The sequence below is a fragment of the Sander lucioperca genome, chromosome 4 (genome assembly GCF_008315115.2).
Source record: "Sander lucioperca isolate FBNREF2018 chromosome 4, SLUC_FBN_1.2, whole genome shotgun sequence".
NCBI classification, from domain to species: Eukaryota; Metazoa; Chordata; class Actinopteri; order Perciformes; family Percidae; genus Sander; species Sander lucioperca.
The window spans coordinates 11,111,532-11,135,204 of NC_050176.1; the positions used below are offsets into that span (position 1 = coordinate 11,111,532).

General features: G+C 42.6%; 1 protein-coding gene across 7 annotated transcripts in view; it reads right to left on the reverse strand.

The window, feature by feature from the left end:
- The window catches only part of crebbpa (CREB binding protein a), a 68,026-nt gene extending 44,500 nt beyond the window's left edge, over nucleotides 1–23,526 (reverse strand). For 6 of the 7 annotated variants that reach the window (XM_036000401.1, XM_036000398.1, XM_036000399.1 and 3 more), the window contains exons 1-2: nucleotides 22,599–23,526; nucleotides 471–1,159 (exon numbers count right to left, since the gene is read on the reverse strand). In XM_036000401.1, the coding sequence (XP_035856294.1) occupies nucleotides 471–1,159; nucleotides 22,599–22,680 (771 nt within the window). In that variant the 5' untranslated portion in view covers nucleotides 22,681–23,526. The remainder of the gene's footprint in view (nucleotides 1–470; nucleotides 1,160–22,598) is intronic. The other variant, XM_036000402.1, reaches the window with a different exon arrangement.
- Nucleotides 23,527–23,673: the final 147 nt, after the last annotated feature.

Here is a 23,673-nt window from a genome sequence, read left to right on the forward strand (position 1 = left end):
CGACAAATTGCCACTGTGGTGCCGCAATGTGTTCGAAAATAAGAGCATGCAATATACAAACTAAATTCATCTAGGATTGACAAATAAGGCTCCACTTGAATTCAAAGTTGATGTGAGACAAAACAAGACCATTTGACTGACTAACATGTTCATCTTGATTTAGTCAAGCACTGAAGGAAGAGAGAGGACTCACAGCACCAGCACACTAAAACATTAAGAATAATTATCGAGCTTATTAAGTTTTTATGTCAAGAGTCTGCACCCTTCCAAAAGGCTCACATTCATTTGTGTCCAATGTTAAAATGGTTTCCGCCCACCATGCAGACATTCTATGAATGACAAGTTAATAATTCTGTGAGAACAATTAATCAGCCAGCAACATGTTCTATGCATGCCTTGATACATTATCGCCTCAAAATGCACATGCACAAAGGCCATACGTTAAAAATGGTGAAGAAAAAGTTTCTGACCTTGTTCATGTTTCCTGCCTGCTGGGCTGCACCAAGGGTGGTGTGAGTCCCCATCTGCTGCCCTCCCTGGGTGAATGTTTCCGCCAACGCACTCCCTGCTCCTCCTGGTCCTGGAGCAGCACCCTGCATTGTCGGTCCCTGGTACTGCATGCCCACCACCCCTGTTCCTCGTCCTCTCCCAGCTTCAGGTACAAGACCACCATTCATCACATGCCCAGGTTGGGACTGCCCTCCCTGGGCCAGGAGCCCAGCATGGCCCTGGCTATTGTTAATCATAGCCTGGTTGAAGCCTGTTGTTGCAGTATTATTGTTGTTGTTCTGTCCTGCTACTCCAGTTGGTGTTCCTGCTTTTTGGGCCTGGGGGGACGGGTGGTTGTTGGGGGAACCCTGGCCAAGGGGGCTCTTTCTGAGTGGTGTGCCCAGCTGAGGCCCCATCCCGCCTGGCTGAGGGCTAGCTGAGTTCAGCCCTGAGCCTGTGACACTGGAGGTGCTACCTGCTCGAAGGAGCTCTGAGAGCTGCTTGTGCTTAGCGGCTGCATCCGGTACAACAGGGGTGCCACCTGGCCCACCAGCTCCAGGTGCTGCACCAACGTTTGAAGGCATCCCACCCATCAGACTCAGATCTCCATTAGGGATCAACTCATCTGGAAGGTCATTCTCCAGATCATCCCAGGATAGTGACCCCAGATCTAGGAGAGAAGAAAGATGAAAGGAAAATAAGATTAATTTGATTAGATCAGATTTTAGAGATGCTTAAGAGTTTCAATTGTGCAACGTTGGATCACTTTGAAAATGTTGCCACGTATCTATACTTCAGTGTTTCTCTGTTATTTACATATCTGTAGCTGTGGCCTGCAGCACTGGGTCGAACCTGTGTAAAGGCAGCAACAGGAAGTTGCTGATCCGGTGGAAAATCAGGGCAGTCTGGGATCAGCAACCTTTCTGTTATCCATAACCCTTTCCCCCAGCTGCTGAAACTGCTGCTGTACTTGCATGTACCAACGTCAATTCAACACACAACTGTATGTGTCAAATCTAACAAGCAGTACTGCAGTTGCAGTATCCTCCGAAACATTACGAGGCTTACAACAAAACATTTTGTGAAGAAGCAAGATGTCAACGAGTGTTAAATAACGCCATACACCAAACATAGACCTAGAGCTGGGTGATATGGAGAAAATCAAATATCACGATATTTTTGACAAAATACATTGATATTGATACTGTAGGGTTGACTATTGGTGCTTTCACAAAGTATTTACACAATGCGATTTTTTATAAATAATCAATAATGTGGCTATAATGACTAAGTGGGTAACAGCTAATAATACAACAGCTACAGTCTAAAAAATATTTTTTTTTTAAAAAGTCTAAAATCCTAAGACATTAAAAGTAAAAAATGAATTCATTACTTCACACACTTCTTAATTTAGGTATATTTATTTTTAGTAATTTTAGCAGTATTTGTGGCAGTCATGTCTGAAAAGCCTGCGGGCCCGCAGTTGGACACCTAATTACAAAAGAGGGGCACGGCCAAACACTGGGGCAACTTGCGGATGACCATTTTTGGCGCACACGCCCTAGCACCGGGGACATGGCGAGCATAAACCTAGCTTTACTGGTCTGCTCAGTCCAAATGTTCACAAACAATTATGTGAATATTAATAATGAAAATGAAATTAACATGCTAACTAGTGCTGCACTGTGGCATTGTCCCTGCAGCACAAAACAAAGAAACAAGATGCAGCGCAATAATAAGAGCATGGCTACTGGCTGACAGTGTGACAAGAGAGAGAATCCAGCAGCACTCGGGGTTCCTGCTGGGCGGAGGAGGAATATTTATGTCACACCATCCAAAGGTGTGAGCATTATGCCGAGAGCCTGGGGAGCCATGATTTGTTTGAGATGAAATGATTAAGAAAAGGAAAAAGAAAAGGTGGGAAGTGTGTGCATTAGGGCGGTCCTCGACCCAAAAAGCATCTCTTTGACTTAAATGGGCTCGTCCAGTCTGGGGAAGTCACTGTTTGCATTTGGTTTGCAAGAGTATACTGGTTTAATGCCCCCCGTACGGTCTCAACCTTTAGTTCCCTTCAAGACTTGTATTCTGTGTGCAGTATGTTAGAGCTTTTGAGCATAAGCTTGTGAGTTTGTAGTGCTGGTGTTATTTTCAAAACTGAACTGCACTGTTGGCACAGCTGAAGGTAGTGAGAGCTGATGAATGTCTCTTTATCTTAAAGACATATCCAAATCAAAGCAAGCTCATCAGTTATTAATAGGAATGCACCGACTGCAAACTTCTCAGCCGATACCGATGTGTAGAATTTTCATTTGGCTGATGATTTGAACGATGCTTCGTTGTTTGTTTACATAAAATGTTGCCACACTGGTGACTTCAGGGAAGCAGGAGGATTTTCTGTTGTTTCTCTGCACACAGTCTATTGGCCTTTCCCAATTCCCAAATCTGTACCTCCTTGACTATTCATTCTCAGCGCGCCATGTTGAAGGATGTCCTAATTCCTAAAAGGCACATCCAGGAACGAGGATCAAGGAGGCTGCCCGGAAGAGCTACAATCAAGGATACACCGATGTATCCTCTGCGTAAGTCTTTTCACCTGTGGCATGTAAACAAAGAGGCGTGAGAGCGAGACAAGGAGAGACAGAGGAAAAAGGGGAGGGAGAGCGATAATAGAGTCATATCAGCAGCCCCGTGGTTAATCAAACGTTACGGATTGGGCCGGTGGGATAATACACATTAACATTCATATCTGGAACAAACTTACAGATAATTGTAGATCCAACTCTCAGCTCTTTCAAATCAAGGCTGAAGACTTATCTTTATGACGTTGCCTAATTCATTGTACTGCATTGCGAATTATGTTCCTGTATTCTGTTTTTAATTTTGTATTCATTTCTAACTGCTTTTAATGTTTTATGTAAAGCACTTTGAATTGCACGGTTGCTGAGATGCGCTATATAAATAAAATTGCCTTGCCTTACATGACAGCGTCAACAACGTTGCACTTTAGGCTCAGACGCTATCGTTAGTAGTAGCATGTTGCTGGTGGTCTTGCTGTCGGATTAACTGTACTAATAAAACCGTAGAAACACCGTGGACACACCGCTGTGAAAGCTCCCCGAACGTCATTTATGAGAGTTCGGTTGTTACCCCTATCTGTGGCAGTCTCCTCCACTCCATATCTTTATAACGGAGCTAACCAGAGCTGACTGGAGCTAAGTGCTAACTGGAGCTAATCGTTGCTAACAGAGCCTTCAGTTCTCTGTGCCTGTATCCATTGACTGCATCTATGGACTCAAGCGCGAATAAAACCTTTTATAAACCTTTTTTAAATTTTATTAAATTGGCTGGACGAGTTTTAAATTACAACTTGAATGACAAAAATCTGCTCAGATGAGATCTTAATGAGTGCAACAGGACATGTAGTAACAGTAGGCTATGTTTAGGATCCCCAAAACAGATAAAACACTTCAACAAATGAACAATGATCTAACAAACAAAGTGAACAACAATTGACTTTAGATAGCCCTAGTCTTATGTGATTCAACAGGAGTTAGGAGGAAACAGTGTTGAGATTAATAATAACATGTCACTTTCTGTATGGATTATACTATTGTTAGAATTGTTAATTTATTTTATTTATGAAAGTTTGCAGATTTGTTCTCAGAAGTTTGATAAATGCTGCTAAGTGCACTTAACTTTATTTTTTCATTGAAAAGTTTATTTGACAAAGTTTATTTTCTTCTTACCGGTTTAATATACATTAATTATACAATATATGTTTTTACATTATACATTTTTAATTTAAGTATACAAGTGCAGATTGGTGAAGTGTTCAATACATGTTTTTGTTGAGAAATGTTGTGTATCTTAAGTAATTATTAGTGTTACATTTTATCTTTCAAATAGAGGTTTAAAAACAAGCACATAATCGGCCAAAATAAATCGGCAGCATTTATCAGCCATCGGCTGACCCTGATTTCTAAAGATCGGCATCGGCCGGAGAAAAACCCATATCGGTCGACCTCTAATAGGAAACACTCATAGGTTACATTAATAGGCCTACAAAACATCATTTAAAAAAGCAACACACCTAGTCCACCTACGGGGACTGTAGCGGGGCAGTGAAGTGTCCATGTGGGTCCGTGAATCGGAGAAAATAATCCATTCAGGTAGGTGAAGGGTGGATGATTTTAAGCCTACAGGCAGATTCGGATGAAGAGCTGCTCCACACATTAATAATAGATTAAACAAGCATGAAAAGAAATACATAAACAAAAAATGTGCAATAGTTTTTTAAATAACTTAATATTTTACAAACCTAAAGCTATAGTCCGTAGTTTCTGTTGCCCCCATGAGAGTTCTAAGTAATGACAACAAAACTGTTCACGTATCCACATGACACAAGCCTTACGTGATCGCACACACGCCCCCACCCCTCCTCCACGCAGTTGCTAGTAGCCAAGGAGGACACGGAGGATAAAAAAAAAAACATGAACTCTTCAAAAGAGGTAATTATCTTCACTCGAGCTTCTGCGTGCGAAAGTGGCCGGACGACACAATCTTCTAACGTAGCGATAATGAGAAATACAGAGAGAGTTGAGTGGAGCTGATAGTCTTAATTAGCTTTGTAGCAACTCATTTGGCAATGGCTTGAATGTAACGGACGTTCATTAATATCAAAAAGTCACGCATTAAAGCTTTAAATAACAAAAGGCAATCTTTTAAAAATAGACATTTTGCTTTGCTCAACACTACAAATGAAATAAATAGAATAGACAAAAATACAAATTCTTATTAAAATAATACATTTTGTATGCCCTTTTAAACAATGAGATTTAAAAATGGTGTAATATAATAACTAGTGATTAAGTTTCAAAATATACTTTGTACAGCCTCTTCTTAAAGTTTGCATGCTCTGAACCACTCTACACCCGATACTCACATGACCATATGCTACACACGCGCTACTGCCTAAACAGACTGACTGGTCATATAGGGCAGATTCAACGTAGATTCAACACAAAAGAAGCATAAATCGAGAACAGCAGGTACTGATGAGTGATGTCAGTGCCTGAGTGGTGAAGCAAGAGAGGTGAGGGCCCGCTAGTGAGCGGTGTCAGACTTTAGCGTAGAGAGGAAAAAGAGATAGCAAAGATGATGTAAAGTGTGTTAACAGTAACTATAAAAACACCAAGCTTCTTATGACACGGTGGCTTCATCTGTTGTTACTACTGTCGGTGAAGTGAAGGGTGTTACAACGTGGAGTGCACACAACGCTACAGGATGGGTTGAGGACAGAACAGAGCAGATAGAGTAGGGCTGTGTATTGGCAAGAATCTGGCGATACGATACGTATCACGATACATGGTTCACGATTCAATATATTTCAATAAGGCGATATATTGGGATTTTGTTAAAGTATAATTTTAGAAATACTAATATTTAAAAAAAAAAGACATGATGTTCACAAAAATCAAAGACGTTTACTTTAGGTAAACAATTCAGTACACAGAAAATCAAACTGTCAATTTGGGATTGTGGTTCACAGGTTCTTAGTGAGTCTCAGAATAGCCTTCTAGCGGTAGGGGGTTTAAACACAACATAAACGTGAACCACTGTCTTACGTGAATATTTTTGAACTAAAAAAAAAAAAAAAAAAAAAAATGTAAAAATTTTTTAAATTCAAAAAATATATTGCCTTTTTGAAAATCGATACAGTATTGCAAAATAAAATATCGCTTTGCTCAAGTGTATTGATTTTTTTCTTACACCCCTAAGATAGAGTGAGGCATTCACCCTCCCATCTGCCGTCTGCTGCTGCTGAATATCTTCATTGGGATTCAGTAAGAATCCAGCCTTTAATGAGGGCACTTGGCCTACGTACTTGCTACTTAAGATCTGCCGTGCTGCCCGCTGTCTGTCCCTGGCATCAGGCAAGCAGGTGCTCCATGTGGAGGAAGCTTGTTTAAGGCTGAAGGGACCATCCGTCTTTCCCTCCCTAGCTCCTCTCAGCCCCTCCTCTCTAACCAGCAGCCACATGGATGTTCTCAGAGCAGCAGCATTTAACCACATGCGCTCAGACCTGGCCCTGCATTCATTTCTGAATGGGGACAGACACACACACTGTGTAACTTTGCCCCGGGGCTCCTTGGCTGGAGACCAAAAATGCAAAGCAATGTTTTGGTTAGGTAGCTCCACATGCAGTCAGGGGAGCCCCAACAATGAGAGGAGGGGAGACAGAAATGGAGTACTACTCTTCTCTTCTTACAGCCTTCTTTTTTTCACTTTCCTCGCTTCCATTTGTTTCCCATTACTCCCTCCTTCCAATGCCCTTTCACCGAATTATCCCCCCTTATTAACTGACTGTTCACAACGTTCTCTACTTTTTTTTATTATATCCCCTGTGGCTCCTGGGACCTACCCGGAGTTGGTGGCTATAAATACCTGCTAAAGCAGCCCCAGCAGTGGTCCAGACTGGGGATGTCTGTCATCTTGCCCTAGGGTCGAGTGTCTGGCCGAGTGTCTGGCCTATAGGTGTTGACACACCAACTGTGGCGTTGCCTCACATCTTTTCACGTTGTCTGCGTCTTAGCCAAAAAGTTGCACTTGAACACAACGCAAAGACTACATTTGACGGCCAACCAGCACATATGTTTTGCATTTGGGGTGGAGAGGAAACAACTCTCCATTCCAGCAGGCGGCGGTAATCTATTCGTCGGTCTGGCCGCTTCAGCCTGCTGGCTAGTTAGCTAGTTAGCTTATTCCACCCAACATACCTTCGTGCTACACTGGTTACAGAAAAAGAGCTGAACAAAGTTGGTACTCATCTGCCGATAGCAATGTGATTCCTACAACGTGACAAGAGTATGTGAATAAAAATATTTTAAATGTAACTAATTTAGTGGCCGGATTGAGTCTGTGTGCCCTCTCGACAGTCGTTTGCTTGCTTACCTCACTACCGTTTTTCTTCTTGTGCTCTAATTCGCTTAAGCTGAATAGTCAATCTCACCGATATCTCTGATTCAACATGTTGAATCGGCCGTAAAGAAAAACGACGAGGGTCGACCGTGGGCACACCATGCAAAAACTAAGGCGACGGAAGGCCCAACTTGGACCGGCTGCCGACGATCTTCTTGGCGTGTCAACACCTTTAGAGGGACAGGTGCAGGATGGCAGCCCGGCCTTTTTACTTGCTGTTTAGCATCACACTAGGAAGAGCAAGACAGCCACTTAGAGCTGGAAGGGTAATGTATTCTAAACTTTCTCAACAATACTTTAAGGATCCTTGGAGTGGGTCATAACATTTATCGTTGGAAGGAGGTGAAGGGAAAATATCAAATGAAATACTATTAAGTTATGGTTATATGGACTCAATTTGTCAGAGAATCATGAAGGATATCACTCAATAAAAACAGAATTGTCGTATTACCGTGGACTTTGTCAATTCTGCTTGCATCAGCTTCAGTGAGTGATGCAGGACTCACGTTGCTGGATTACTGCATCCATACGTAGATGTGTCAGCACTATCATGAGCCTCAGGAGAGGACAGAAATGAATACTGCTCATCAAAAACAATCACAAGTACAATGACTGAAATTTGTAAGTCAACCAATGCGTATGACTTATTAGTCAATTATTCGTTTTATGGGCTAAGCAACTTGTTTTTAAAGATACATTATAGATCTTAATATCATTTATGTACTTGTGTTGCTAACTATAAAGAAACGTATGTGTAGAAAGTGGAATTCGGAAATTTTGTTAAAAATGTGTCAGTGGGTGTTGCTGTTAAAGAGTAATTTTGCACAGTGCAAGTTTCTCACCTCCTGAAAAATTCAAGACACTGGTTTATGACGGGCAGAAAAGAGAGAAAAGTTAGGTCCAGCAAGTGAGGGGACAGGGTGTAGCATCTTTCTTCATCCTGAAGGTACCTGAAGGCTTCGCTTTTTAAAAATAAAAAACATCACTATGCGGATATATTTTTCAACTGGAAACCTCTGCTTACTGCAACAACTGGAGGGCAATTCAGCCAGGTTTGTCCATTTGTTTGAGTTTCTTATGTGATGCTTATCATGAGCTGATCACCACTTTCGTCACTCAAATATTTAAACAATTTGATTGCCAACCTTTTGTTTTTGTTGAATTTTGGGCATTTCTGCCTCCAATGGATAGGACAGCTGAGACATGAAAGGGGAGAGACATGCAGGAGACCGTCACAGGTCGGACCCGGTCTGGACCTTCTGCGTCGAGGAACAAACCTCTACATATGTGCTCGTGCTCTACCAACTGAGCCAACCCGGCCACAGCACTCGATTGCCAACTTTGAAACAGACATTAACGGTAGAGATGCACCGATTACAATTTTTAGGCCGATTCCGATTTTTCATCGAGTTTGACCAGCCGATACCGATTTTAGCCAATTCCGATTTCATTTTTTTCTAACCACTTTACAGCGCACACACAAATATTTATTTTCTATATTTTCTTTAATAGAACATTTACCATTTTTCATAGAACATAAAACATTTTTTGAATAGATAATCGATCACTATAAAATAGAACTATATAAGTGACTACTGGTGGGGGAAATTCACACACATCTAAAGCGCAATGTTATGGAAGAACCATTTCCTTCTTTTCACATCCAATATCCAACTAAAAAATTTTTTTATATATTTAGCAAACTAAACTTCTGTATGTATGAAAACAGGGAAAACAGGTAAGGGCAAGAAAATATATAAATAACAAATAAAAATAAAAATAGCCTTGCAGTATAAAGATATTTCTCAAAACACACACAGAGGCCTGTTTGAACGTCAACAGTAACGTTACCTGAAAACAGCGTGTAGTTCCTTTTTTAGCAAGTTTGCTTTATTTGTCATTTTGCATAAATATGAACACTACCGTTGCTGTCAACAGGCTTATCTGCTGCTAACATTAGCTAGCGGCGGTAGGTTTTTAATGTTGGTTTTGAGCGCTATACATCCCCACTAACCTGGAAAGCGTTTTAAACAGTAACGTTAATACAGCATGTCGGAGGAATACAGCGTCTTTTTTTTTTTTACACAGCGGTCAGCGGGGCGTTGTCAACGTTAGCTTCTTGTCTCAACTGGGGTCTGATAAACAGTAAATTCATCAAAGTCAGTGTGCCCAACGCTATTTTCCGATAAACTGTAGCTGTCATATTTCACGGGACCCGCATGAGTGCGGTTTTCATGTTCCAGTTGTTCAGCCTCAGAGGGGAGAGAGAGAGAGCGGCTGACTGTTCGCCTGAGATCAGTAGAGCAGACGGCTCTGCAGAGCCGTGTATAATTACGACTTTATGACATTTCATAAACAGATGATTGAGCGGCAGTGTGCTGCTGCTACATGCATACAGCGGAAACCCTGCATGTGCACGTGTGGTGCTGATGTTGCGCGATGTAAATCATGCGCCTTCCGGGTGAATTTGACCGGCATAAAATCGGCATATGTCAGACTGACCGGCAGGTTGCCGTTCATGGCCGATGACGTGAAAATCGGCCAATTCCGGTCACCAGCCGGTCAATCAGTGCATCTCTAATTAACGGTCCCCATTGATGATGCGCTGACTTTTCATTTTGTGCCACCACCATGTCCAACTTTGACCAAAGCGTTTCAGAATAAATTAATGATCAAAGACAGAAGGCACATACAGCTAAAAAATGCGAGTCACTCTGCCCCACAAAAGCAGCAAAAAAACAATTACAAAAAGCTGCCCCAGGCTGCTAAAATGCGCTAATGTATGTATGTCTGATCGGAGTATTAATCTTCTTTTCAACTTAATTTTTTGACTCCATTCTTGGTTAGTGCAAGCTAAATCCTAGTACCCACAGTTTAATTTTCGACTGGAGCAAAGTTAAAACTGCTCATTCCCGCCGGATCCTAATCCTAATGCAGTCCTCTAAAGCCGAGCGCTGCGCGCACACACACACACTGCCCCGCTGTCGCACATCAACGCAACCCATGGCTTTTAATAAAACACTGTCATTCTTAAAATATCAGTACTAATAAAAAAATCAAAACTAATAAAATGGTGGTATTGACCCTTTGCACGTGACGTCACGCCCCACTCGCGTGAATTATGAACGCCATGACGGACGGTGGAAGAGCTATGCTGTAGATGGACGGCAAGCTAAACTCGTACGTTTTCGTTCGTGTTTGTGTTCTCACATTCACAATGTGCAGAGTAATCCTCACCAACACAAGCATGTGTATGTATTGCCTTTCTGTTTCAAATGGAAATGAGTGATAAATAAAATGATCCTCAACCAGCTAGCTGCCGTGCTAACCAGCTAACAGGTCCAACCCGATGATGACCCACATAACTAGCTAACATCGGTTATTCACTGACCTAGCTACATATCCAAAAAAGAAAGCCGTTCCATTGATCATTTAACTTAACACACATACAAAAAATATCGGTTAAATTAAAGATGACATGGCACGGAAACTAGCTTCAAAAACGAGTTAAATGCGGGTCTGCGGAGCTCCTACCCCGGCTAGCTGACGAGCTAGCTGCAGCTAGCTTTGGACGGCTCGCTAGCTGCTGCCCATCGCGTTGTAATATCCACCGGTCAAATCTAAACATAGGCTACGCAGCGAATATAATCACAGATAAGAAGATGGCTAGATGTTACAATTATGTGTGGTTACTACTGATCATAGACACTCCGTGATTTACTGCATGGATTAACGTGTGATAGACAATTAATGACTGCATTCCAAGAGCTGGGATGTGTTCAGGCATCCATTAGCTAGGAAGTTGCATTGGCACACTCAGTGAACAACGGTATGGGTAGCCACGACCGACCATGTCCTCTAAAAACATGGGCTACGTGTTATATAAATCTTTACTTAAAGGAGAATTCCGGTCAATTTTTACGTTAGTCTTGATCGCTATGCTACGCGAGTACTTTCGATAGAAAAAACCCCGACCCGAATCAGTGCAGGTAACACGGAGAAGCTGCAGCTACGTACTACAAGCGTCCACTGAGCTAAAACGGCAGTGGTCGGGGCCTTTGTGCCTCTTAACAGACACAAAATGCAATTGATATGTCTGTGCCACATGAACAGGGCCCTTACGTGTCAACAAGATGCGTTTTCAACTCAGACATTGTTTAAATTCACTTACCCTGGTCCCTGTCTCGATCCTGCTGGTAGCTAGCTTGCCCTACTAGCTGATAGCCGTTAGCTGCCGTCCGGTGAGTGCCGTCCAGCTACTACCACACTACCGTTTTTTTTTTTAGGGGGGAATAAACTTCAAGACGTGACCTGTCCTCTGGAGGACATAGCCACACCACCGCCGCTCCGCGGATTATTATTGGGATGATTATCACAGAAGCCTGTCTGAATACACTCACCGGACGGCAGCTAGCAGCTAACGGCTATCAGCTAGCAGGGCAAGCTAGCTACCAGCAGGATCGAGACAGGGACCAGGGTAAGTGAATTTAAACATGTCTGAGTTGAAAACGCATCTTGTTGACACGTAAGGGCCCTGTTCATGTGGCACAGACATATTAATTGCATTTTGTGTCTGTTAAGAGGCACAAAGGCACTCTAAAACTTGCCCCGACCACTGCCGTTTTAGCTCAGTGGACGCTTGTAGTACGTAGCTGTAGCTTCTCCGTGTTACCTGCACTGATTCGGGTCGGGGTTTTTTCTATCGAAAGTACTCGTGTAGCTATAGCGATCAAGATTAACGTAAAAATTGCCCGGAATTCTCCTTTACGTAAAGATTAGATGTTAATACAAAATAAACCCTAGATTGATGTCTTATCTTTGCCATTATGAGGTACCTCCCCCCGCCGTTAGCGTAGCATCACGTACCTCTAACCCAGCCAGCTACAAAGAACTGGTTAGCATCCACACTTTTAAAAGCTTTGAGATCAGCACCAGTATATGGGGATACCCCGTTTACCACATAGTGGTACAGATCGTGTGGACTGAAGTCGGGCAGACTCTGTGATTTAATGAGGTCCGTGAAAACGGAGGGAGAACGAATTAAGGGTCGGTATCCAACCCTGCTATCTCCAACTTCTCCAAATACTGCTCTTTGTGAGCACCTACCAGATGCCTTACCTCGACCGATAACAGCACGACAACTTGTTGTTCAATAGAAGAAGCCATATAAAGCCACAAATACAGTTTATTTAGTGTTATGTATTTCAAACTCATTGAAACTATGAAACTTTCCGCTCGTCCACTACTGTTTAGCCTGTGCTTCCGCCGTCCATCATGGCGCCGTCACGTGGTCGTGTGACGTGTTTGCAAAGGGTCAATTGCAATTAGAGCCCTGCACGGGCCAAAAACTCCAGCCCTAACCCGGCCCTGGCCCGTGGTGTTCAAGCCCTACCCGACCCCAGCCCGACAACGCCTGCAATTTTTTCAGCCCGAACCCGACCCGAGACCAACATCAATCACTTTTAAGCTCTCTCTGACGCGCTCGCTCCTTGATGTGCTCTCTCTCTGACGTGCGCTCTTTGATGCGCGCTCTCTCTGACGCGCGCTCTCTGCTGCACGTATATTATGGGCACAATGAGGAGAGAAGCTAAAATAAGCCCAAGTCCGACCCGAGCCCGATCTGTAAAAAAAAAAAAAAAAAAAAAACGGCCCGGCCCGAATGGGCTTGCAGGGCTCTAATTGCAATACTATTATTGGTATACCGTGCAACACTACTGTCATTACAACCAAAAACTACACCAAATGATCAGTCTCGCCTCTCTGCTAGAAAGTCTGCTATTGAGTGAAATTAAGGTGGGCGCACAGACCTTTGTTTTTATCCAGCTCTTCTCACATTGCTCCGTGAAACATGCTGACATATCACTAAAACAGCAGGCTGCTGTGCACTTACTCGCGCCCAACTCTGTATTGGGAGACTTTCCAGTGTTTTGACAAAGCTCAGTTTTTGACAGATGACAGATTCAATTATTAGCATATTAAAGATATTTATCAATATTAATAAAGTTATGAATATGGTTATTAATAACTTTATCAAATCAACAAACAATCAAAACGGGGCACCACCCTGAAACTTCAGGGGCCAATATTGAACTGTGGAATAGTCTCATTAATGGTGTTCACTCTAAAATACAGATCTTAACTTGGTTAATCTATCTGATTCTTTAACGGAACAAAGGGGAAGGGTGAAGTTCGAGCACTGACCTGTGTCTAACCAGCAATTATTACAATAACTACACCAATGATCACAAACAACTGCTATTTAAAGTATAGTGGAGTTTATTAGCTTCAAAATCATCAATACTCTTTCACTTGTCACAGCTCTAGTTACTGGTTACAGTACCAGCAAACAAAACAGCACTCCAGCTTGTGTGTGTGTGTGTGTGTGTGTGTGTGTGTGTGTGTGTGTATGTGTTAGGAGAAACGGGGGGGGGGGGGGGAATCAGGAGTAGCCGGGCCACGTGGTCGACTACACACGCGAGATTCAAGATGGCGGTCGGAGGCGCCGTCTGCTTGTAGGCTCTTTGTAGTTTGTTACAAAGACCCGAAATGGCTACTCCCAACGCGGAAGTAGCGGGGAACCCCGCGATACTTCAGTCACGTTTTACAGACAAAGGGGACACACCGCGAAGTGTTATTCTAGCGCCAAAATGGCGACTGAAACTCCGTTATATCTCGCGCGTCTCTGGTATCGGCCGAGACCAGCTGTTAATACGGGCGCATGTGTGCGCTTGTGTGTATATAGGTGTGTATGTAGGAAGAGAGAGAAAAGGGTGGAAAACACGATTGATCGAAAGGAAAAATAAAACCTTGATCTCTGTGGTGGTGAGAATAACCGCTCTCTTTGTTTTACTCGAGATTCTAACTTAACGTGGCGTTACAGCAGAATCTGAGGTTTGTTTAACAATAGAGAGCGTTTATTATCCTACTTCTCTGCGAGCAAACAGCTGACTCCGCGATGCGATAGCCCCGCGTTCTGTCCCTCCACAGATAGCTATATGATACAATGTCTTTATATCATATCGCCGTGGTGGGTGATGAAAGCAGGGTTATGGCTTTGCTAGTACAGTAATTATTCCTCCTCGGCGGGAATTCAGTCAGTTACAGTTCAACACAACTTTTCAACAATATCTTGATCAGGGATATTCTTCACAGCAATACATAGGACACAGCGGTCCGATCACACATTAATGGTAAACAAATAGTAGCAATAACTTTTACTCATTAATAAAACACACTAGTTCTAAAGTCTGCCCAGAACTATGAAAGCCTCTGACTTTTTGGTGTGCAGTCCGTTAGTTTATCCGGCGGATTTTCCCTGGTGAACAGAACAGAGTTAACCTCTTGCCAGAGATTAACGACCCGTACCGTCCAGGGCAGTGGAGAGGGCACGCGGTCCAGTCGACTTGCAGGAAAAGAAACGCGTTGTCCTTTTTCCTTTAAACAGGGCAGATTTACCCTTTCTGCAGATTTGGTGAAATACTTGGCTTAGTATTTCCCTCGGATCCTTTTGTATCACGAAAGATACTGACGCCTCACTCGACCAGCGAATGATACGATGTTGATGCTCGAACAGCGCTGAACGATGTGTCTTCTACGGCAAGTTGATTACCACGAAGAACGCTGAGCGATGACTGATGGTGGCTTTTATCTTGCGTTCAGGGAGCCACGGCCAATCAGAGATCCTGATTATGGCCCAGGTGTGACAACTCATTTTTGCAGTTCTTAAACCCTCCACCAGTCTGCCGTTTCTTCCTCGTGTTTAAAAAGGTACTTTCGCCATTTTAGGAGAATCCCTTTGTTTAAGAGTTAATGGTTCAGGCTGCAGCTTCCCTTACAGGCCGCTTTTTGCCTATTGAGGTTTCTCTGTTCCCCAGGCTAGTGTCACCACAGCTGTTAGGTCCCAACACAAAGGATTATGAACTAACAGGGATGTACATAATTGATACGGGATGATCACAAAATGTTTTAATCCGACTGGCTCAGGAAATCTCTACTCCTGCCATCAGTGCACACTTCCCCTGTGTTTCCCAAATTGGAGACAACCTGGACCGTGACTCAGATGATGATCCACCAAGGGAGAGAAGGATTATTACTATCAAATTAGCGGGTGCAAATATCGGCAAAATACCTGCTGTAACATCACAAATTGGGGTGCTGTATTAAATGAGACATGCTTGAAAAATTCACTCTAAAGAATAAATTATGCTTTCCATCAATTCCATCAACTACCTATGTCCATGAGGGTAACCACAGACCATTTGCATGCAGTCCAAAATGTATGACAACAGACCGTATGTGCTGACACATCAGCCTATGCAGACGCCCAGTGTAGTACAAACGCACTTTAGTGATGCAGCGTCGGTTATTTTTCCTTGACACAACACTGACAAATGGAAAACAGTTGCTCATTGACACATCCAGCAGCAACATTAGCATTAATTTGTAGTCCCGTATCTGGCCACCTGGCAAATTCAAATAAGTCACTTTCTTTTACCTCCGTTTTTGGTCTCATCCAACTCCTGAGGGAAATATCTGGCTCTCCAGCTGCTAAATGCTCCACTATGTTCACGAGCTAGTCGCCATCTCTGTGGTAGCGTAAAGTGGGTGTCAAGAGCTTTTTTCGATGAAAACAGCTGCCTATGAAACGCTATGAGAGCAGTGAGAGTGAACCAAAACAATAAAGTTGTGGGCCGGACAGCTGAGCTAAGAGCTGAAACTTGCTATAAAGCTCTGTAAACCTAAACGGGAGCTGCATATTCTGGTGATAATTCTGTAGGTTCATTACTATGAGCAACCCTTTTACACTGTTTTACATTTTTACATTATTAAAAAAATATTGATTACAGCCGCTTTAACTTCGCTTTTCATAGAGCAAACACCACATGTGTGGTTAAGTCACCAGTGGAGCTCATAAATCACTGCTACTTCCTGTAGTGGATTTAATCAGTTTCCTATCTTGTTTTGGCCTCACCTGATCTATGCATTTCCATTTTAACTTCTTGAAAATCTAACTCTGTATCCTCAAAGCCTTCTCTTGCTTCTCAGCCTCACTAGGCTATACCCTTATATGCCTGCTTAATTACTGATTTAAAGTGACATATCACATTAGCTGAAATGATCTCTTCCAGTAAATATGTGAGGCGGTCCAGTCAAATGCAGCTGCAAGAGATTTAATGCATATGCAAATCTTCATTTAGCCAAGTGCTTTAGGACAAATTAGAATTACTCAAAGATGTATTGTTTTTCATATAATAAAAGAAATGTGTGGTGGAAAGTCTACGTATATCTGTAAAGTCAGCTTTCCTTCACAAAAATGTTTGCACAAACAAAAAGCTGAATTTTCTGTGTTGTCTACAAACGCACTCTCACACACAGACAGCTGCAAGTAGAATCAACAGAAATTGCAATACTGGCTAATGGAAACAGACTATTATTAACAAGGGAAAACAAGCCTAAATACATGCACAGACACAAGAATTAGCAATCAGCCGATCCTGCAAACAAAGCCAGCTAAAAAACAAGATGACGTCGTCATAAACCTTTTACACGAAAAGGGGTAGGTGGGTGGTGACACATCACCCTCCATCTTCCCTTGTCCGCTCTACTGCTCCCCCTTCTTTTTTTAGGGTTTTTCTGGTTGCCCGCAGTCAGAAGCATTAATGGCTCCATTAGCGACTGCGTCATGAGCTTACTGTCAGCCTGCTAGGCTTTAAAAGGTGCCATTTGCACAGTGGTACGTGGGACATTTGGGTGTTTGGGGTGTTTCACTGACGTAACTGTGACTGACACATGGAGCTGAACTAAGATCTCAGCAAAGCATGTATCAAATTAGGTTTTAGCACACTTGTGGCTTTGATCAGCAAAAAGACAAACCAGAGACTGACCCTACCTATACAATCCCTAACTTTGCCAGAGAAAAAGTACCATAAGCTGAAGACCATCAGCCATTCACAGACTATGATTCACATGTAATCTAGCATACATTTACACATTTTTAAACACCAATAACCATTGTCCCAATTTGAAATAAGTCACTACAATGTTAAGACATCTTAATAAAACCTATGCACACTACCAATACCAAATACCTTTTTTGTAGACAGAGGGGCAAGGGGAGCCCAGGGACCCTACAGTGTGACACATGGCCTGAATAGAGACAGGAGGCACAAAAAAAAAAAGGAACCTCCCCAAACAGACACAAAATTAAAGTACACACATGCTGCAAGCATGTATGCTTCACTACACACATCTAATTATGCAAAGACTCCCCATAAACATGAGCTAGATTACACCCCAAAAATGGGATGTGCAACTCAATCCAGGCACGCTGCAAAAGGCAAAGGCCAAATGTCAGGGAAGAGGCGTGCTGCTCACTAAGCTTCAGGCATGACAGTCATCAAAGAATGAAAGCAACCTCTTTATCCGCAGCAATTTACGGCTGACGACAATGTTGCCCAGTGCTGTCCCATGAGGTCCGTTAGGTCCCAATTGTAACTGGCGAAAACTATAAAGAGTAGGCAGGCCGGGTTTAATGATTGATCAATGCAGACATGTGGTGCCTCTGCCATGTGTGATGGGTGTAGTAATTCATCGTTGTTGTGTCAGCTGCATTTGTTTAAAAGGCTGTCCAATTTTTTTTTTTTTTATTGCAGACCTAACAAAATCAAACTCAATGAAGAACATGTGCCATTTGATAGACGTGACGCTGTCATGAAAGATTTGCCTAGCTACGAATACAGATCTACATCCCTACAACTCACATACAATTCCTACAACTTACATATGATTCCAAAACATACTTTGCTGGCCCAAATAAGACTTTTTTTTTTCCAAAAACCTGTTTGAAAACTGGGGGTCCTGTTCTATCTGAAGAATAAACCTTTGGGTATTCACAACAGCAGACCTAGTAAGTACCGGCATGTGTTCCAGTGTTACGTTAGAACTGCATTAATCCTTTTTTGTTTTCTTTTTTTTTTTTTAAACTGCACGGACCAGTGGCCCAGAGGTTGCGTTAACCGAATATTTTCCGCCATTGACTGAATTTGTTTTCAAATGACAGAAAAATCTGAAGGCCGTCCGTCACTTTTACAGATTGTAACACAAGGGCAATCTACCGTAACTTTAATTAATTCACACCCCGTCCAGTTGGTGGCGTGTGCATATGAATTAGCATTTTCCTAGTCTTGTCTTTGATCTCACGTGCATAACCTTGTTGCAGATGACTGGCGCCCGCTACCCTCCATACAGCCAGCGCCCGCAGCTCTTCGCTCACCCGGCGGCAAAAAGTCGGCCGGATAAAACGAAAACTGGCAAACTTTCACTTTAAAACACCCAATAATTGTGACAGCACAATGGCCACAGTGTTTTCAGTGGCCTCCGCTGTCACTGCGGGGGGAAAAAAATCATTGATCGGATTCATGTGGTGTTGACATGAAGAGTAACCGCACGGTCGGTGTCTCTGTTCATCTTTTCTCTCCACACCCGTATAAATGCATACTGCTGGCATATTATATTTTTTGGGTCATGCGTTAGAAAAAACATTGACTACTTACACATCCAGCAGAAAAAGTGTAACATGGATTCATGTTGGCCTTTTAGCAAACTTAGTTTGACAACTTTTGAGAAAACCCTTACTTGATCGATGTCTGGCTATCTTCCCCAATCACTTCTCTGTTGGACACAGTGTGTACAGTGGGTTTACCAGAGCCTTTTTGATGGAAACAGTTACCTACAGGGTTTGATGAGACCAGCTCACACTCAACCATACAGTAAACGTGCAGGCAGTAAAACCAGAACACTGAGCTCGTGGACACATGCAGCTACTTTCCTGGAACCACTCGCATGACCGTGCGTATGTCCAAGCCTGTCTCCACCGCATCTACCTGCGAGGTTGTCAGCTGTGTGTCTGCCTGGCATACTCTGTGTGTAGGCTGGCTTTTTTTTTTTTTTTTTTTAAAGAACTGTATTTCACATTTTAGGCCTTTATCCAAAAGGACAGCTTAGACATGAAAGGGGAGCGAGAGAGGGAATGACATGCAGCAACGGACCGGAGGTCGGAATAAATCCCGCGGCAGTGATGACTGAGCCTCTGTACGTGGGCGCTAGGGCTGCCACCTCTTAGTCGATTAGTCGACTAATCGGTCGTTTTGGTCTTAGTCAACTAAGATTTCTTTAGTTGATGATGCATTTTTTATGCTTATTCATGCTTAATTACTCATTTCCAAGAAACTTATGAGCACATTTCTGGTAAACACAAGATTTAAAGTGGTGCTTTTGCAGGATTAATTGTGGAGAAACTCAGTTTTACAGATGGTTCATTAACTACATTTATATTGTGCTTTTCTAGTCTTAACCACCTCTCAAAGAGCACAGCTCTGTCGATTACATCAACTAACCGATTTATCGACAAAATCATATAAGTGTTAGTCGACTAAGAATTTCTTTAGTCGAGGACAGCCCTAGTGGGCGCACGTTCTACCAGGTGAGCTACCCAGGCACCCTAAGCTGGCCGATTCAACCCGCCAGTCCTCATGAATATAGTGGCATGTGTCACGTAGCCCTCTGCTGTAAACAGCACCGCCCAGCAGAGAGTCTTAGCAGAAAAAAGGAATTAAAAAGCAACTTGCTAGCGAAAACTTTGCGCTAGCAAGTTAAATAGCAATTTACTCACTAAAAAGTAAATTGTATAACATATGTTTCTTTTCCAATGCAAAAAAAATTGTTTTAATAATATTTATTTTGTTTTTTATTATTGTGTTTAACTGATGGTATTAAAATCGGTCAAAATTCTTTTTGTCAGTTAATGGTTAATCATTAACATCCCGATCAAAAACATTGATTGATGCACGTTTAACTTATTGGTGTACTATGGGTTGTTTAAGCCTTAATTTTGCTAGGCTAGAACGTTTTTTTTACCCATCTGTCCTCCACCCATGTCTGCTATTGGAAATCAGTCCCAGCAGTGTCTAATAAACCCAGTTTAGCCTACAGGAGTTGTCTGCTGGCTAAGGTTACATGTTGTGCTGCCATTGAGGAAACATATTCCTAACAACCTTATTACCGCAGAAATGGATCAGAGTCAACTGTCAAGCGGCCAAGAAAGTCACAGAATATCACATCAGAAAATGACAAGCCCGGAGATACTACCCCTTTAGTTATAGAGGGTTTTCACGACACGTCATCAGACCCGAAGTCGCCATGTTGGAGGTACTCTGCATCACAACAAAGCACAGGTACTGAAGTAGATCCCGAACGGCGTCAAGGAAAATGGTTCATTATTGCCGTGTTTTATGTTGTACCAATAGGTCAGACCGAGAAAAACATTTGGAATATTATCGACTTCCAAAAGTTATTAAAAACCAGGGAGAGGAATGCCAGAAGTTATCAGAGGAAAGGAGGCGCTTGTGGTTGGCAAAGCTCAACCAGGATCTACGAGGGGAAAATCTGTCTTGTTCGGTCTTTGAAATGAAAAAAAAAAAAAACTATTGAGAGTCACTTGGCTACACCTTGAGTATCGCAATGATGTCATACAGTTTAGGTTAGGTTGATTAAAGACGTTATTGCATTACTTACTTTGGCCTTCACAACACATTGGTCGTTAATGATGTTGGTACTGCGTCTCCCTCACCCATCCACACACCATCTGGTTATAAGCCTCCAAACTTTTGTAGGATTTAAGGTCTTCCGCTGTGTATGGGCTCAGCGAGAAAACCAGGTAGTTGACTATATCGGGATATGCAACTGAAGGAAGAATCACCGGGTCGCCATGGATCCAAGAAGAGGGAGCCAAATTGTAGGGATCTGCACTGACAGTAAACTGTAATTTCTCAAAATATCGCGCCTTTTTTGTGTGGTCTAAGTCCTTCCATGCCTTTGCATCTTGGACGCGTTTTGAGGAGCTTTTCTGTTGTTTAGACAAAGTATTAAAGTATCCAAAGTCCACAATACTCCATTACTCCATTCAGTCGTTTACACCGAGTGCCTCCAACATGGCCGCGCATCCAGGTTACCGCCCAGAACGTGACGTCGGTGAAAACCCTCTATTGTTTTATTTAGTCTGCGTTTATTTAAATGGAACAACAAATGTAAAGGGTATTTAATACACTATGACGACAAAACCAAATCCAGTGAATACAATATTTACTGTACACTAACAGGCAGTCCAGTCACATCCTGATTGGTCTGTGGGCTCAAATGCTTGCTTAGGGGTGCCTTGGCCAAGAAGATAACGGTGTTTTTGTCCCTGCTAATTCATGTTTTATACTTGGTGACTGAATTGAGCCCCAGTATCAAACTGTTTGTCAGTCACCGTTTTTTTTTTCCTCACAACGGCAACAAACGCCTGATCATCATACCACACCGACCTGAACAATGAACGCAATAAATAAAATGAAATCTCTTTAAATGAATGAAACTGCTTTAAAAGATCCAGCATGGGAATTTGATAATCTATATAGATTTCAGATCAACAGTATGCCATGAATTGACGTGGCATCTGATCTTAGAATAGGTATGGACGTTGCATTTGAGCATTTAAGATAATCAGGGTCTAACTCTAATATATTACAGTCATCATGCCATCAGATCTATAATGAAATTATAACTAACATTAAAACTTCCTACACACAGGGTTTACTGCTGTATAGGAACAGAGTCAAACAGATTAAAAAAATGCCCTTCGCTAACATACACATAGAATCAGTTGTCAGTGTGATACAAGACATCCAACTTTACTATCTTCAACAATGTTCAGTTTTTGCTTTAATAACGGAGGTCCCTTTTGGAGACTCTAGATTGTAGTACTGTTGCATTGTAATGAGCTATACCCCATGGTGGGATTTATTGCAGGACTGTTATAAGAACTGTATTAGATTTCATTAGCACAAGGCAAGTGTACCTAATAAACTGCCAATCCAATTAACGTTACATGCTCACACTACCAAACCACAACACTGCAGTAAAACCAGAGTTAACGTTACTACTAACAGCACACCGAACTGACATGGTGACTTTCAACTGTGCTGCATGGGTAGTCGATACATTTACGAAACAAGAGCACACCGGAATTTAGTGTAAATCTTCATGACATTGGTGTTAAACGTTACATGTGCAGACGATGTTGAGGCCTTTACCTTCAGACGCTGACAGGGCAGGTGAATTCAGCTTCGGCCGCTTAGAGTTGGGAGGTCCGACGTCCAGCAGGTTATCAGCCATAGTTGTTCTCTTGTCCGGCTGATTGCTCAAAAGTTGATTATTATGATTATCTTATGGCAGGGAAGTTGTTTTATCAACCCGAACCTTGCCGGTTAACACATTAGCAAGCTGGCAGCTTGTTAACGTTAGCTAACTGGCTAATAGCTAGCTAATTGCCTGCTACCAGCTAAGTTAACTGTTAGCGTTAGCTATTCCTTACTGTGAGAGTTCGTGTCTTTCAAAAGAGATGCAATAGCGCCCCGCTTCGCCACCGCCATTCACCCCATGATAATCCAACACCCAACACCCACATTATTATCGTTAAATAACCCAAAATAAAATATTCCCCATGTAAAAATCGAACTTCAAAATGACAATCCAGTAAAATCAGGTGGACTGCTGCAGTCAGGGGAAAAGGTCGTAATTTCTAGGTGTTCGAAGTACCCATTTTGCGTGACGTCAAATTTCTTCATGCAAAAATCGCGCGAAGCTCCACAAAAATACGCAATTGCATAAAAATGCTGGATTTTTGCAAATCACCTCGAAAGTCACGATCTGGTCTCCGCTTGCCCACGGTAAACAACACTGCTCCTGAACGGCGTCAGGGGCTGAATCGCCGCACTCTGAAGGGGAAATCAGATATACGGAGCTTTTTTGCCCGACGACCACCGATCCAATTCCCGTTTTTTCGCACAAAATGTCTCCGAGGCGATGTTAAGATTTTGTTTTCGGGTGAAGGACGCTGTCATATCGCGGTAAGGATGCTCTTTTTTCTACGTAAAACCCAGTGTTGGACCGAAATCCTAATTCCGAGCCACGACAAGATGGCGGCTGTTGATTCCTTCGATACAAAAAAGTTTTTTTTTCCTTTTCCAGATCGTCTGTGGAGGGGGAGGGGCCGCGCAATCACGCCCTACGTGAGAACACTGCTTCTGTTAAACGCTGGGGGCGCTACAGCGCTGCCAGAGATACATACAAGCAGTTTAAGAGTCAGTGAGTTCATACATCTATAAC